The sequence below is a fragment of the Callospermophilus lateralis genome, chromosome 7 (genome assembly GCF_048772815.1).
Source record: "Callospermophilus lateralis isolate mCalLat2 chromosome 7, mCalLat2.hap1, whole genome shotgun sequence".
Taxonomy (NCBI): domain Eukaryota; kingdom Metazoa; phylum Chordata; class Mammalia; order Rodentia; family Sciuridae; genus Callospermophilus; species Callospermophilus lateralis.
Genome location: NC_135311.1, coordinates 20,244,731 through 20,260,647, shown reverse-complemented (window position 1 = coordinate 20,260,647; position 15,917 = coordinate 20,244,731). Strand labels below are relative to the sequence as shown.

General features: G+C 45.4%; 1 protein-coding gene across 2 annotated transcripts in view; it reads left to right on the top strand.

The window, feature by feature from the left end:
• Nucleotides 1-713: 713 nt before the first annotated feature.
• The window catches only part of Atp1a1 (ATPase Na+/K+ transporting subunit alpha 1), a 29,409-nt gene continuing 14,205 nt past the window's right edge, over nucleotides 714-15,917 (top strand). The window contains exons 1-8 of one of the 2 annotated variants that reach the window (XM_076862852.1): nucleotides 714-1,027; nucleotides 11,134-11,244; nucleotides 11,850-11,909; nucleotides 13,556-13,759; nucleotides 14,345-14,458; nucleotides 14,799-14,933; nucleotides 15,060-15,177; nucleotides 15,575-15,843. In XM_076862852.1, coding sequence (XP_076718967.1) covers nucleotides 1,016-1,027; nucleotides 11,134-11,244; nucleotides 11,850-11,909; nucleotides 13,556-13,759; nucleotides 14,345-14,458; nucleotides 14,799-14,933; nucleotides 15,060-15,177; nucleotides 15,575-15,843 — 1,023 coding nt within the window. In that variant the 5' untranslated portion in view covers nucleotides 714-1,015. Of the gene's footprint in view, nucleotides 1,028-9,158; nucleotides 9,266-11,133; nucleotides 11,245-11,849; nucleotides 11,910-13,555; nucleotides 13,760-14,344; nucleotides 14,459-14,798; nucleotides 14,934-15,059; nucleotides 15,178-15,574; nucleotides 15,844-15,917 lie in introns of those variants that run through there. The other variant, XM_076862851.1, reaches the window with a different exon arrangement.

Sequence of the window (15,917 nt, the reverse complement as noted above, 5' to 3'; positions counted from 1 at the left end):
GTCACTTGGGGGTCTTGAATGGAGTGAGATGTGTGAGTTGTGGTGAGGGGTGGTGTGCGCGGGTCCTCTGGCGAGGCCAGTTCAAACTCATTTTCTGATGGTGGAGTAAGAAGTGAATACGAGGACCCCACGTCAGCAGCGGAGGCATCCGAAAAGCCACTTAGAACCTAGGGATGCCATCCGCAGATGGGCGTGGGTCCTGGGTTATGCCGAGGCAAAGTACCTCAGACACAGGCCATCCGAGACATCCGAGACCCCTGGTGCATGCCTTAGTCCCAGACGGACGCTCTGGAAAAGCAACTCCGTACTAGGCTTTGGTGCCTAGTCTCTGGCAACCAGGGGAGCCCAGTACCGAGACTTTACCGCATCCATTGCGAACCCTCAGTGCCCTACACAGCAGACGGGTCACGCTGGGGCCGCGCCATGGAAGGAAGGGCGCGGGTGTACCATGGACTCCAAGTCTTTGCTGCCCAGTGGGGAAGCGCTCCCCACAACCCTCCCGGGACTTGGGCACGCGCACCCATACCCGGGGCCTCGGCGCCCTCCTGCCTGGAGCCGGGACTGGCCGCAGCCAGCGCGGTCCCGGCCCGGGGGGTGGGACTTGGGGCGGGGGCGGAGCCAGCCCCGAGGCCGGTGTCAGGTTGCTCCGGTAACGGTGACGTGTGAGGCGTGGGCGGGGCCAGCACGCAGGTTGCATATTTTAGGAAGTGAGGAGGAGGCGCGGGCTTGAGCTGCGGCGGGGTCTGGGGCGCAGAGCAGCGGCGGGAGGAGGCGGACACGTGGCAGCAGCAGCGGTAGCAGCCCCGGCGGCGGCGGCGGCGGCGGCAGCAACAGCGGCGGCGGCGGCATCGACCGGAGCTGCCTGCCGCCCTCCCTCCCTCCCGCCCCGCGGCAGCCCTAGCTCCCTCCTCTAGGCTCCCCCGGCCCCGCTCGCTCGGCCGGGAGCTGCTCTCTTCTTTTTCTCTCTCTATTCTTAAGCGACCGGACCGGGCGCCAGGCACCGAGCACCGCCACCATGGGGAAGGGGGTGAGTGTCCGGTGATCCCGGGGAGGGGCGCGGGGAGCCCTGGAGGGGAAGAGAAGGAAGTCTGGAGGGCCACCGCAGCCAGCGGGAGGCCGCGGAGGAGGAAGCGGCGCGGCTTAAAAGACGACGCACTTTGGAAATGGAGGGAGCGCCGAGGGGACGCGCGGCCGCGCAGGGCGGTGCGCAGACCGCGGGCAGAGGCTGCGGGCCTCCAAGACCGTGCGCGCGGTGGCGGGGGAGGTTCTGGGGACCGCGCTCGGGAAGTGGCGCCGGGAGGAGGGCCAGAGATAGCGGGGCCGCCCCGGGACGGAGCGGGCCGCCGGCGGCATCCCCGAGCCCGGCTCCCCCGCCCCGGCCGCCCTCACCTCCCGTCTCTCCTCTTCCTTTTTCCCTCCTCCCTCGGTGCCCGGAGGAAAGGCGCGCCCCTCCCCTTCCCCTGGGGCGCTCCGCCGGGGCCCCCTCCCCGGCTGCCGTTCCCGCCGAGGCCCGGCGCCGGCGGGGGCAGCCTCCGGGTCGAGGCTCCTTCTTCTGGAAGCGCTGGGGCTTAGCCAGCTCCCCGCAGAGGCGGCCGCCCTCCCCCAAAGGAAAAAACTGGCTTCCCCTTACTGCGGAGCCAGTCGGGCGTGCTGGTGCCAGAAAGGGTGTGTCTTCACCGCCCTAAGATGGCCTTTAAGGTATACTTTTGAGAGCTTTATTGGGCCACTTTCCATAACAGGATGCGCCCGAGGTAATCCGAGTTGCCTTGACGGTGGGGAGAGGTGTGCGGATTTATTCGAGGGATGGGCCTTGAAGGAAGGCAGACTAACCAGCCAGGGCCTCTGGGTACAATAAACCCGAAAAAAAAAAAAAAAAAAAAAAAAAAAAGACTTGGGTAGTACGTGGGGGTAGGAATGGCTTGCGGGTTTCCAGCACCCAAGAGGCATCTGTCTGGAGGGCAGGAGAATGAGTGGCACCCAGCGCGAACAACATCGCTTTCTCACGTTTCTGGAACCCACTGTAGCCACTCCAGAACACCGAATTAAGGACCCCCCAAAGAGCTCAAGTTCAATTGAGAAAAATTTACACAAAATGACCCTAAAAATTGTCCGTGGAATGAAAAAGCACCGAGTCATGAGACACGGGTGGGAGAGAATCCACTCCTTCCTCTCCAGGGCTTAGCGCCTTGCGCGCCCCATAGACCTTTCCTGGTTCTAAGGCTCCTGGATGTGAACAGAGAGATGGGTGCAGAGGGAGGGCTCATTCTTCAGTGACTTTAAATGGATTTTGAAGAAGGTAATTGAAAGGCTTGGGCCTGGGAGGGAGAGTGGGATCGAGTGGGAATGTGTACCATGTGTTGTTTTTAGAAGCATAAAATATGGAGGTCTGGTCCTGGTCAGGTAGCATCAGAGCAAAGAGCTGAATGCCAGCCCTCTTTTTCCCCTTCCCAGGATGGAAACTGGGTTAGTGGCCTGTATTGTACCACACCATCTACCCTTTCCCCATTCCTATAAATATCTCCTTCTTTAAAGCACATTCTTTTTTATCTCTTCTTCCCTTAAGAAACTTTTCCTTTCTTTCCCAAGTGGAGATACATTACTGATTTTAAGGAGTATAGAGATCACAGATGTTTACTGGGGCCTAGGAAGGTGAAGTGATTTGCTCAAGGTCAAATGGTTGGTCAGTGAAAGAACAGAAGTCCCTGATTCCTGAACAGCATGTGATCTCCAGCCTAAAGGTACACTTACTCCTTCACCATTGCCCTGTGGCCATGACTCTGAAGTTATTCTTCAAATGAAACTGAGGTATTTGTGGTATTGAATTCTAGGCCAAGCAGATGTTTAGGTAAGTAACATATTACCTAGATGTCCGTGTTACCTAGATGTCTCTTAAACACACACTCAGGCCCAGTAGTGGTACAGTGCAGTAATACACCTTCCGTAGTTAGTGGATGTTTAATCCACATGTCTTAATGATCAGGGCATTATCCAAATGTAGACGTGACCCTGTTGTCTTCTGGTGTGCAAGCAGGTTGTGGTTAACATAGGATGGCATAGTGCCTGTCTGCTGTGTAGTATTTAGTATTTGAAGTTCCCTGAAACATTGATCATTAGGTTGCAAGTGTGCCTGTGTGTGTATGTACATATGTCCAAGCGTGTGCTTGTCCCAGTGGTTTATTGTGATAATACAAATGTTCAGAAGAATATTTCATACTGAAATGTTGGGATTTTTCCACATGGGGATTAGAATGTGGGTGGAGTGGTGACTAAAGCCCTGCTGATAATTGGTTAACCAGGAAGCCTGTGCCGGCAGTTAATTTTTAAGGTCATTGTTAATTTCTTCCCCTCCTCTTCTCAGTACTGTTTAGGGTTTAGGTCTTGATGATATTTCAGGTAATTCTTATGTCCTTAAAGATCTAGTTCCTAGCATTTGGTAAGAAAACAAAGAATGGCTCTTGCTGAATCATTCCTGGATGAAATAGGAATTTGTCCCTTTTTTTTTTTCCTTATTGGGTGTTTTTGCCAGTGACTTGGCCTAAGTTCTCAGCCATGCCTACCACCCACAGTTGTTTAGCTCACCAAAGGTACACACCATAACTGTTTAGAACTGCAAGAAACTCTGTTCTTTCAAGTTTATTAAAGATGGGGGAGGGAGTTCTCACCATACTTTTCACTGTAGTTCTAGGTTTGGTTTGAATATTAACTTAGTCACCTGGAAAAAATGGGTAGAGATTTAAAGAGGGGCGAGGGAAAGGATCAAGTGAAGGCTGCACTGGGGTACACATGTCAGCAGAAATCCTGGTTGCATGGTGACATTATCAGCTGCCCTTTTGAAGCTCAACTTGAAAGTGTGACTAAATATTCTTTGGCTGCTATAAAGCTAGTACTTTAGACTCAAAACATGGTAAGCCAGAGTCCTCCAAATGGAAAGTTGGCTGGCCTGGCCAGGAGCAGGTGGAGGGGTTACCACAGGAACTGCCCTGGGGGGGGGGGGGTGAGGGTCTAGAGAAGAGTTTGAGGTTGCCTTTAACCCTCCCTGTTGTTGTATGTTTAAGTGTAGCAGTTCCTTGCCTCTTGGGTTCTTTCTGTACCCTCTTATCTGGGTTGTATCCTCTTTTGGTAACTTTCTGTTTGTTAATTTGTGGTGTTCTCTGCCAGCAAGTTTGTAGCACTACAGTGACTCACCTTTGGGTGGGAGGGGAGGAAAGGGGGAGGCCTGCATCATAAACCTGAGAAGATGGGGAACAGCCAAAAAGCAAGCCTTTAAAAAAAAAAAAAAAAAAAACTAAGAAGCTGCTTCAGAAAATCCAGTAAGGTGTTTATGCAGGTGAGGGCTGATCTTTAAAAATGTAGACTGCTGGGATTGTTATTCCTAATTCACATTTACAAATAAGAAGTGAATTTCAACATCTGAAAGCACAATAGACCTGGCACTCGCCCATGTTCCATCTCAGAACCCTTCGAAATCATTGTCTGCTTATTATTTTAGCAAAAACTGCAATAAGTGGCTTTCTCTTCAGATCAGACTGTGCTCTTTTAAATAAACCTAAACTGAATGAAAAAGAGGCTTTAAATAGCTTTGAAAGATTCTGCTGGAAAAGCGAAATAATTGCTTCCTTGGAAAACAAGCAGGTGTTTAAAAAGGAGAAGAAGAAAAAAATCCTGACGCGCTTCAGTTTCTGGTCTGGCCCAGGTGTAGAGTACTCACCCTGAGGATCAAGTGGAGTCATCTGTGTTGTTTATACAGCGAGCACAGGGCCAGTGTGTGCTGGGGCTTACAAAGTAATAGGAATTGAGAGAACATCAGATCTTGAACTGAGTTTGCTGTTTCTCAGTTAATTGTGAGCCCTTTCAAAGCTAGAGAACAATTTTTTCTTTCTCCTGAAAAAAACATATTAAAGGTTGAAACTGTTGGGAAATACTGTGAGTCGCTCTTCAAAGGAAAAAATCAAATGGAAGTGTCCATTGATATTGCTGAGAACTGTTATCTTTGCCCCCCAAAGAAAATATATTGAATAGCATCTTAAGAGTATTCATGTACTTTCACTTTTCAAGTAAAGAACTTTCATCACAATTGGTTATCATTTTTACATTTTTTTTTTTTAATCTTGTAAAGCGAATCTGACTCTTCAGCTTTGCGATGGGAGCCTGGATACAGGTCTGTGCTGCTTTCTTCTAGCTGCCCAGGGCCTTGTGCCAACTAGCAGGCCAGAAGGAGAAACACGAGTGTCAGATCAGATGGGCTCATGGTAATCAGAGTGGCTGGGTTTGGACAGCAAAATACTGGGCAAAATGTTTCCCCATCCCTGCCAGCGCTGTCCAAATCTAGATCACTCTGAAGTACGTGATAATATGAAATGAAGAGGACTTTTTAAGTCTTCTCCTTTTTTAAAACCCTTTTGTGAATGTGCTTTGGGGAAAGGAAACGTTAACCGAGTCTGGTCTGAACTTTCTCCCATTGCTATGAATTGAGTGTATGAAGGGAAGTGTGTTCTTTGGCCCAAGTCAGAGAGAGACTGTTCTTTGCCTATGACTCACCTCATTAATTGTGCTGAAATCCGTTGTCAGGAATCCACAAGAAGTTCCTTGCATTTATGTGACCGACATTTGGAGTAGCAGGTTATGTTGGCAAGAAAAGAGGTACCCACCATCCCGTACTTTCTCTCTGGTTTCACTTGGGTCTGGAGCCAAGGGATTTTTATCCAATGGTCTCATTCCCTAGTTTCTTTGTGAGTTTACAATGAAATATATTTGGACTTTATCTCTTTATCTGGTTTTATTGAAACCCTATTTAGTAACAATGATCTGATCTTCTCTGTTGGTGATCTGAAAAGTTGATTCCTGGTGCCTTATGCTTTATCTTTGGGACTTGCATTGTTTGGGGGCCAGATAATCAGCCTAAGGTTTTGTGATCAGTGGGCTTTGGTGTTTATCTTCCTAGTCTGTAATCATGATGTTATCTGGGGCCCTAGGGCACTTTGGGGCTTACCCTCATGTTTTTCTTTTCCTCCGTGTGATGCTTCCATAACACCATTTTTGTTTATTTCCTTGGATGCCATTAACAGTCATTTTACTTCCCAGTCTAGGCTTCAGGGTATCAGTTGAGGATGCAGGGTTGAATGGAAGGTGTGGCTCAGTGGTAGACCACTTTCCTAGCATGGACAAGACCCTGGGTTTCATCCCCCAACCCCTCCCTGCCCCCCCCCCCCAAAAAAAAAAAAAAACTTGGAATTGATTTGGCCCTCACTGTAACAATTTTGCCAGTTATGGAATCTGTTGTCTCTTAAATCAGATTGATCTGGCAAAAAAAAAAAAAAAAAAAGAGAAAGAAAGAAAGGTGGGGTGAGAGATGAAGAGGAAAGCAAATGGAGGATGTTAAGAAGGAAGTAGAAAGTTTTAACTGTTTCAGTGCCTAATGTAGAGGTAGAGTAAGTATCCCATTGAGAAACTTAAGAGGTATATATGTGTATGTTCATTTTTGTTATTCATTTTTTAATTAATAGAGAAAACTAAATATGTTTCCAAGAGAGAGCAACTTTAAAGTACATTTTTTAACATTTTTAGGATTTTCATTTTTTAAGCAATTATGGATGCATGCTATTGCAGGTAGGTAGGCTGGTAGGCTTGTTAGAATTTACATGCGAGCAGATGGGGGGGTGGACAGAGGTTAAGTCGTGTTCCTCTTGGGATGACGGGGAACCCCATGGCTGGAAGTACAGCTGTTCTTTTTTGTCCCCTGCTGGCTGATGGGCTGCAGCCCAAGTTTAGTGATAGATATCGAGCCAGGCTCTCAAAGGGACCTCTAGCTTTGGCCATATTGGAGTATATTTTCTCCAGCATGTGTGTCTGGGTGAGTGAGAGGAGGAGCAGGAAGGCAGAGTAGTCTCTCGGTTATCTGGAGAGCATCCACTGTTTCATGACAATGTGTGTCCTTCCTCCCTCAGACCGGGCCATCTCAGCCTCAGGTCCCTGGCTAGAAAATTCCCTGTATGTAAACTATACCACTTAGTTTTAGGAACCAAAGGAGATAAAATATACGGGGTTCATCATTTGTTGATTTGATATTTCCTTTAAGTTTTAATTGACAAGATGAAATTTTAAAATGCCCAAAGTTGTTTTTCTTTAAGGGTCTGAAGTGTTTCTTAGAAAGTGAGGAATAGCAGTAATATATGTTAATTGGAATGAAGTTAACATCGTAATCTCTGTGTGGCACTGTGCAGAGTACCTTTACATATACAACTGTATTTGATGATGATTTAATGTTACCCAGGAAAATTGGATACACACACACACACACACAAACTCCACCACCTTTTATGTTAACCTCAAATAGGCAGTTCCTCTGGGCAACCAGCTGGATTAGAGCTATCCCCTGGCTTCTCTGCCAAGGTAGAATTTGCCAAATTGAGTTCAAAGGTGCCATTTCTACAACTCTCAGCCAGCTTTGAAGTGGGCTGCACGTGGGGCAGTTACTTTTGCCTTCCTTGTACCCCTAGTCCAAAGCTTCTGTTTGTAGGTTTTGGAAACTGCGGTTTGTCGATGTGTCGTTTCCAGATTTGATGGCAGTTCCTTGACTAATCAGACTATCGAGATACCTTCTGTAGGTTCTAATAGTTATGCCAAGTGCTGTTCTCATTTTGGGGAGGAGGATACTGAGGCTGACTGTTCAAGGTCATGTAGCTGGCAGGTGGCAGAACTAGAATGACTACAGGCTGCGTTCAAAGCATCTTCAACAGGCTGTCTAAAGGAAGAGAGAACCTCGAGCTTCCTATTTTCCTCTAATCATTTTCAGCAGAAATTTCAGAAGTTTAAAATACTCCCAAGATCCCTCCTGGCCACAGGACTTAGGATGCCCTAGTGGGATTGTCCTTAATGCAAGGTGGACGAATCAATGAAGATTGGGGGCTGGGGCTGGCTGCTATTGGTGGCCACTGTGCTTAGGTAGACCTGAAGGGGTACGCTCTTTTTCTAATTTTGTTGCACTTTTGAGTGTGGCCTTTCCCCCGCCCCCTCACTGCTTATTTTTGGATAACTCTCTGTAGCTGTCATATGTGTTCCACACCCTTTCCCCCTTTAAGCAATTAATTACTGAAGAAGAGGAAGGAACATCTTCCTCTCTGAAGGTCTTGGGGCCATCTCCCTCACTCATCGTGAAGATTTAGAGTACATATCATTAGATGATTGAAGCTTGTTACATGGTTTAACTTTGGTTCTTGTCAAGAATTTCCTCTTCCTGGGCCTAATTACCTTTCTCTGTACGTGAATGAAATAGCAAAATTCCTAATGAATCTTTGAGAAGACAGAAGAAAGTAATGGGAAGCACAGGATGAAACAATGACACGGGCTGAAACTATGTCACACTGGGAGAGCCCCTGCCCTCTCTGTGACTTCCCAGTTCTTAAATTAGAATGGAAAAGCAACAACAGCAAAAAAAACCCACAACCCACTGTAGTTTTACCAGTGGCCCTTATGAGGATAGTGTGGCCTGTTGAGTGCCCTTGTACTCTTCCTCCTAGACTCTCAGCGGGGTGCCATGGTGCATGATGGGAGTGGGGAAGTGATCCCGACTTCCTGACTGGAGAAGGGTCTGTGCGCCCAGTACCCAAACCTAGCGGGAGGTCGCTGAAGTCGAAGAAATGCTGTGTTTGTCCTTCCTCCTTATGGTGACCTTTGTTTTCCCAAAAAAGCTTTTAAAAGAAATAATAAAGAAAATACTGTTGGATCCAGTTTTACCCATGTTACCTGTCTCACCCAGCACCCCAGAGACACACACACACACTCAAGACCTTTTCAGGATTGAAATTGTAGTAATTAAAACTGACAGGAACTTAAGTATTGCTTGATCCCTACTAGGATAAGCTAGTATTAAATTATTGTCTTACTTTTGTGGAGAAGAACTAAATTGAATAAGCTGCTTAGTTTTGGACAAACGTTGCCTGGTGGGGGAAAAAATTAAAAATTTGAAGACCAATTTCTTATGTTGACACTCTTTTCATGTGCCTTTTCACAAATGATTTCATTTAAAACTATACCTTATGTGGCATGATTTGATTGAAAAAAAGGGTGTTTTTTTTTTTTAGGGAATCTAGGTTCTCCCAACTAGCTCACCATTGATAGCTATGGAGCTGCAAGCAAGACATCTATTTTGTGAACGTGATAAGACTTTGGAATGCATCCAAGGCCTTGCTGCTCCAAAAATTCTCTCCCCCTTTCTTTTGGAGTGGAAAATATTGTAAAACTGAAGAGTAATCAAAGCATACAGATGGTGAGGATGAGGGGTTTTAACTCTTGATTTCCATGTATCGAAATATGTTTTAATGGTACTCGGCTTCCTTAAAATTTTGTGAACTGGATTTTAAAAAATCCATACAGGACTGGCCAGATAAAAGATCTTAGAGATGCCTGGTCAATGTCTTTAAAATGATTTTCTAAGTGTTGTGCTTTCCCATGAAGTATGTGAAGGTAGTGGCTCTTTAGACTGTGGACTCCTCACTGGTAGAAGCCCTCCCTCTCTTTTCCTTTTGTTTAGTTTGCCTCTCTGCTTCCAATGTGTGTGACTATTTTTCATTTTAACTCTGGCACCAAGAGCTATACTCAAAAGAGGCACTCACCAATGTGGTTGCCGCTCGCTAGAGAGAATGTCAAGAATGTTGACTATCTTTAGACCTGCTCCATTCTGAACAGATAAGACGAAAACTGAAGTACCCCGCTCTCTCTTGGAAGAAGTTATTTGTCAAGTCACACTGCCAAGGACCACAGAAGTCGAACAATGTAACTGATATAAATATCTCCCACACCCACTAATTTGGAGCAGGATTTCTCTTGGGAGTCTTAAATTCAAGTGGGAATACTGTATTTTATTTGCAGCTTGATTACTTATGACTGAAACATAACTTTTCAACTTCCATTTCAGCACAATAAAAATGTAATGATATAGACACACACGCGTTCCTGAGTATTGGTTTGTGACTATTGATGGACTTCTGAGAGTTAGAAATGAGTAAGGGCAAGCCAGGAAATAATAGTAACTCCACTTATCCATTTTAAGGAAATTGCTAAAACCTATCAGACCCCCTAACTTGTAGTTGTGGGAAGTAGACTGGGGAGTGGGTTTCTGGAATGAGGCCTCTTCTGGTCTGGGGACTGACTTCAGAGCACCAAGTTGAGGCTTCGTGTAGATAAGCTCAGGCTTTTTAAATGGGTGGGGGAGTGGAACAATCTAAATTTAAACTATAGAATCAACATTTTCTTTAAAAAAAAAAATATATATATATATATATATATATTCTTCCAGTTTTCTAGAGGCGTAGGTGGATCCTGTGAATTATGTGATAGTGCACACGTTTTTCCTACGCGCTGCTTATGTCAAAACATTTCAGTGACTTTGATTTGGGGGATTTTATTTTTAGGTGACAAAATGAGGTGGGGACTCCCTTGGGGGAGGGGTCTCAAAGAATTTTAGGGACTTTCAGACTGACTTTTTTTCAAATGAAAAGATGAAAAGGTCATTGTCTTATGTAAAGAATTTAAACACAATGTAAAAGTAGCTAGCATTTAGATATGTCGTTTAACCTTCTCAGAAACCCTAAATGAAGCTGGCACTGTTCTTATCTCCGTGCTGTAGCAGAGGAAATTGAAATTTGAGCACTAGTGACTTGCCCAAGCACACACACACACAGGGGACTGCTAGAGCCCAGAACTTGCTCTCAGGCCTGTCCGAATCAGAAGGCAAACTCCAGAGTCCTGTGGTTTAAGTTAACAATGTAAAAGATGGTTCCATTGTTTCTGGGGGGAGGATGGAAGGCAGCTGAATAGGGATTTTGGCGGTGGCACAACTCTCCCTATTCACCCCAAATGGAAATTTCTCTGTCAAGGCCATTCTGAGGCTTGCCTGCTCTGACTCCCCTCCTGTTCCTCATGCCCTTGGGTGGAGACGGAGTGTCTTGCGTTGGTGTAGATGGTCGTCAGCGGAGTGTCCTGTATCACTGCGTACGTTTTCAGGAATGTTACTCCAGTGACCATTCCAAACCATGAGGCCCAACCTAAAACTCCCAGCATGCCCTGCCGCAGACCTGTTTGTCTCCAGGTGCTGCGCATCCTTCATAACCACCCCTTTCTCACGTTCTCCTGCAGGTTGGACGTGATAAGTATGAACCTGCAGCCGTTTCAGAACATGGTGACAAAAAGGGCAAAAAGGCCAAGAAGGAGAGGGATATGGATGAACTAAAGAAAGAAGTTTCTATGGTAAGTACTGGAGGAAGTTTGCTTTCTGTTCTCCTTAAAAATAAACAGACCCCTGCCCCAATCCTTCAGTCAGGGGATTGTTTTATTTTGGAAGAGGTCATAGCATTTGTATAGCTCTTACCCAATTGTATGTTAAAATTCACACTTTGAATTTTTAAAATTCAGAATTTAACACTTTAAAAGCTTTTGGAGTATCAGAAAACTTACTCGTTTGGGCGCAGTCAAAAGTCCACAGAAGGGGGCTGTAGCTGATCTCATGGTCTCTGCGTTTCTCTGGCTTATTTTGAACATGGGGGACTTGTCATCTCTTCAGACTTCCACCAACACAACCTATCTAGACTCTATAAAGTTCAAGTCAAACAAGGCTTACTAGATCTCAAAGCTGCTGGGTCTCCCTGAGTGGATGTGTCAGGCGATCATGGACCTCCATCACCTGGCATTGGCTAGCTTTTGCAGTAGCTGTGTGGTTACCATGCCATCGGGCACTGGTACGGGCACACCAACTGAAGAGACAACTCGTTTATAAGCTGCAAGATAGGAATAAGTAACAGTGCTCTTTCATGCGGCAGTGTTTCATTCTTCTCTTTGTTTTTGTGTTCTCTTAGGATGACCATAAACTCAGCCTTGATGAACTTCATCGTAAATACGGAACAGACTTGAGCCGAGTATGTTTTGTTTGAAACTTGTGCAGAACCCTCGATCCCCTGTCACATTTTGCCTCGCGTCATAGGTCTGACCTTGGGGGCTCTTGGAGGATGGGAGGAGGCCTTTTTAGATTTTTGTAGACAGTGACTAAAAAGCTGAAATGTGTTGAATGCCTAACAGATACGTAGTCACTGTTTCGGCGAAGACTCCCCAGCCACCCTGAGCTCTCTGAGAGGAGCCTCAACTCAAATCAGTTGCTGACATGGTCACCTGCGCCACCCTATCTCTAAGCACCCTGCCCGTGTTATCTCACCAAGTCACTATATTAGAGTCTACTGAAGTGTGCTGTGGCCTGAGTAGGTTACTGAAATGCTCTGGGTCTATTTCCTTGCTTTTTTGTTGTTGTTGTTGTTGTTGTTGTTACTAGAGATTGAAACCAGAGGCACTTAACCACTGAGCCACATCCCCAGATCCTTTTATTTTTTGTTTAGGGACAGGGTCTTGCTAAATTGCTGAGACTGGCTTTGAACTTGTGATCCTCTTGCCTCAGCCTCCCAGGTTGCTGGGATTACCTGCGTGAGCCACCATAATCAGCGATTTCCTTACTTCTAAAAGGGGTTTAATAGTAGTTTAAAAAGAAATTTGTCATGAAAATTATAAACAGGTTGATTAAAGCACAACACTAAGTACCTGGTGAGTTGGTAGTGCTTAGAAGTTTGGTGGTTGTTTTGATTATTCTACCAAGGGTTGATCCAGTATGGACTTGAGGCAGAGAGGGTCATGAATATTTCCATGTTTTTTTTTTTTTTTTATTGACTGCTTCATTTTTTTCTTTCTGCTTACCCCAAACTCTTGAGTGGATTCTAATATTAAACATAATGGTGACACAGAATATGTATAAACTAATACTTTAGGCATAAATGTGTTTTATATTCTCTTTTTTGGCTTAGTATTTTGATAAGACCAAATAATCTTATTTTCCCAACTTGATGGGAGTCGTATATCTGTATTGTCAGTGAACCTTGGCCCATGAGAAAATAGCAGGGCATCTGTACAGTGGACTTTCCCACTGATACTTTTCACCTGACAGGTTTACTGAGAGTTAGTTAAAATATGCACATTTATGAGCCCTTCCCCACCAGATGACTATCTTAATTGCCATCCCAAGAATAAAGTTCTATTCTTAAAACTTGGCTGTTAATCCAGTAAGAGGTTACATTTCTACAGAAAATTTTCCTTCTGAAGTTTGCAGAGGGTTTTTTTCTCCTTTCCCTGACAGAATCAATATATAGAATACTTGAAGTTTTTAATTTGCAAAACTGAAATGAGTAGTTAAAATAGATATCTTTTTGGTAAAAATACAATTTACCATGAATCCTTTGATCTAAAACTTAGGAAGAAAAATAGGCTGGATTCAGATGTGTCCTTGAATCATTTTTTAAAGTTTTAATTGCAGTGTTTTGAGTTTGTCAGGAGACTTGGCCTTGTTCGTTTTCCCAAACCCTCAGAGTTAGTCATAGAGGGATCTGCCAGGTCCTACCTTGGCTCAGCAGCTTGGGAAGCTGTTTCCTCCCTATATCCTTCAGTGCAGTCTCCCAGTTATCAGGGAAGCACATTAGCTTGCAGGTTTGGTGCCTGCCTTATCTTGCATTCCCCTTCTCCCCAGGGCTTGACAACTGCACGAGCTGCTGAGATCCTGGCCCGAGATGGTCCTAATGCACTCACACCCCCTCCCACGACCCCTGAATGGGTCAAGTTCTGCCGGCAGCTCTTTGGGGGATTCTCAATGTTGCTATGGATTGGAGCACTTCTTTGTTTCTTGGCTTATGGTATCCAAGCTGCCACAGAAGAGGAACCTCAAAACGATAATGTGAGTTCTATAATCGGGCATGTGGATTAGAGAGTACACAACAGTCTCCATCCCCCCACCCTTTTTTTTTTTTAAGTTTACCACTAGTTACCTGATGGGTTTAAGCACACTTTCTTCCTGGTTTGTTCACTCTTCTCCCTCCACCTTGCACTCTTGGGTTCTCCTACTAATTGTGTACCCTATGCAGCTGCTATGGTCTAGCTGTGGTCCTTAGATGACAGAGAACAGCTTTTCTAGTTGGCACATGACACCTGTCCAGAAATGTTTGGTAGCTGTTCTTTCAGAAGTCACAAGTTGTTTGGAAAAAAAAAAAAAAAAAAAAAAACTCTTGTTTCAGTAACAAAGGAGAAATGAATTCATATAGGATATTTCCAAAAGTCTACCATTAGTTAACAGGTGTCTGTGACTATTTCTGACCCTTCTGTATGGAGGATCTGGAGAGAGAAGTAGAAGAAATGAGTTTTGCATTTCTGAAGACTTTATCTCTCTTGTTTAAATGTTTGCTTTTTATTCAGCCAAAAATGACCTGAATGTCCCCAGTTCTTTCCTGAGAGCCACTGTCCTAACTTGTCTTTGCCCTCCCAGCTCTACCTTGGTGTGGTGCTGTCAGCTGTCGTCATCATAACTGGTTGTTTCTCCTACTATCAAGAAGCTAAAAGTTCAAAGATCATGGAATCCTTCAAAAACATGGTCCCTCAGGTACCTCACGCTTTGTCCTTCCCCATTGGGTGACTTAGCCTCTAAAATGTGAACCAATGCCAAGTTAAGATTTTCCAACTATTAAGTGACTCCATCCAAACATGAACTCTTAAAGCAAGCACAGTATCAAAAAAAAAAAAAAAAAAAAATACCGCCTCTTAAGTGACTATTGAGTAAGCTTTGGTATCTCATATAAATCCAAAGATGAATAATATGTTTGTTTATTATTCAGATAATTAGAAGTGTGGGGGTCATTTATAATTTCATTTTCTTGTTTTGGACACTACCCTTTTCTTGTCGGTATCCATTTAACAATATAAACTGTTTTCCCCTTCCAAAGCAAGCCCTTGTGATTCGAAATGGTGAGAAAATGAGCATAAATGCGGAAGAAGTTGTAGTTGGGGATCTGGTGGAAGTGAAAGGAGGAGACCGAATCCCTGCCGATCTCAGAATCATATCTGCCAATGGCTGCAAGGTAGATTTTTCTAGGCAAAAACCTCTCGTAGCCGGACCTGCTTCTTGGGCAGATCCAATTGGGGAGCGGAAGCCCCTGATGAGGCCAGCGTATTCACATGGCACTTTTCATTGTTTTCACACACAGGTGGATAACTCCTCACTCACGGGTGAATCGGAACCCCAGACTAGGTCTCCAGATTTCACAAATGAAAACCCCCTGGAGACGAGGAACATTGCCTTTTTCTCAACCAACTGTGTTGAAGGTAAACCATTCTAAGGCGCTATTTGGCATGACATGCATTTACCTTGGGCACTAACAACACAGGAAAACCGTGGGGGCAATTGCTCTTCTACCATTGGCTCCATTTCTGACAGCTTACATCAAGTGCAGAGCAGAGGAGGTTCCTTGCCGTCAGGAAACCTGGGTATCCTGGTTGACGGCACCAATCCCGTATGGAAATTGCAATTGCTGTCCTGCCAGTGGGTAGAAATCCCTTTGCCAAACTTAGGTTTGAAAAAAAAAACAGCAAAAGCAACCAAAGACCTTAAAAAACGTTTATCTTGCCCCTTTCTAAAACCAACCTATGTCATTGTGCAAATTCTGGGCTGTCATTCCTGTTCCGTACACAATTTGGTTCAGCTCTCTCTCCCTTTTCTCAGGCACGGCACGTGGTATTGTTGTGTACACCGGGGATCGCACTGTGATGGGAAGAATTGCCACTCTTGCTTCTGGGCTGGAAGGGGGCCAGACCCCCATTGCGGCAGAAATTGAACATTTCATCCAACTCATCACGGGTGTGGCTGTGTTCCTGGGGGTGTCTTTCTTCATCCTTTCTCTGATCCTCGAGTACACCTGGCTTGAAGCAGTCATCTTCCTCATCGGTATCATTGTAGCCAACGTGCCCGAAGGTTTGCTGGCCACTGTCACGGTGAGAGGCTCGGGGAAGGCATGGTCACCCTCCCTCAGTGCGGCATGCAATGGGGCCAAACACACATGCTGGCT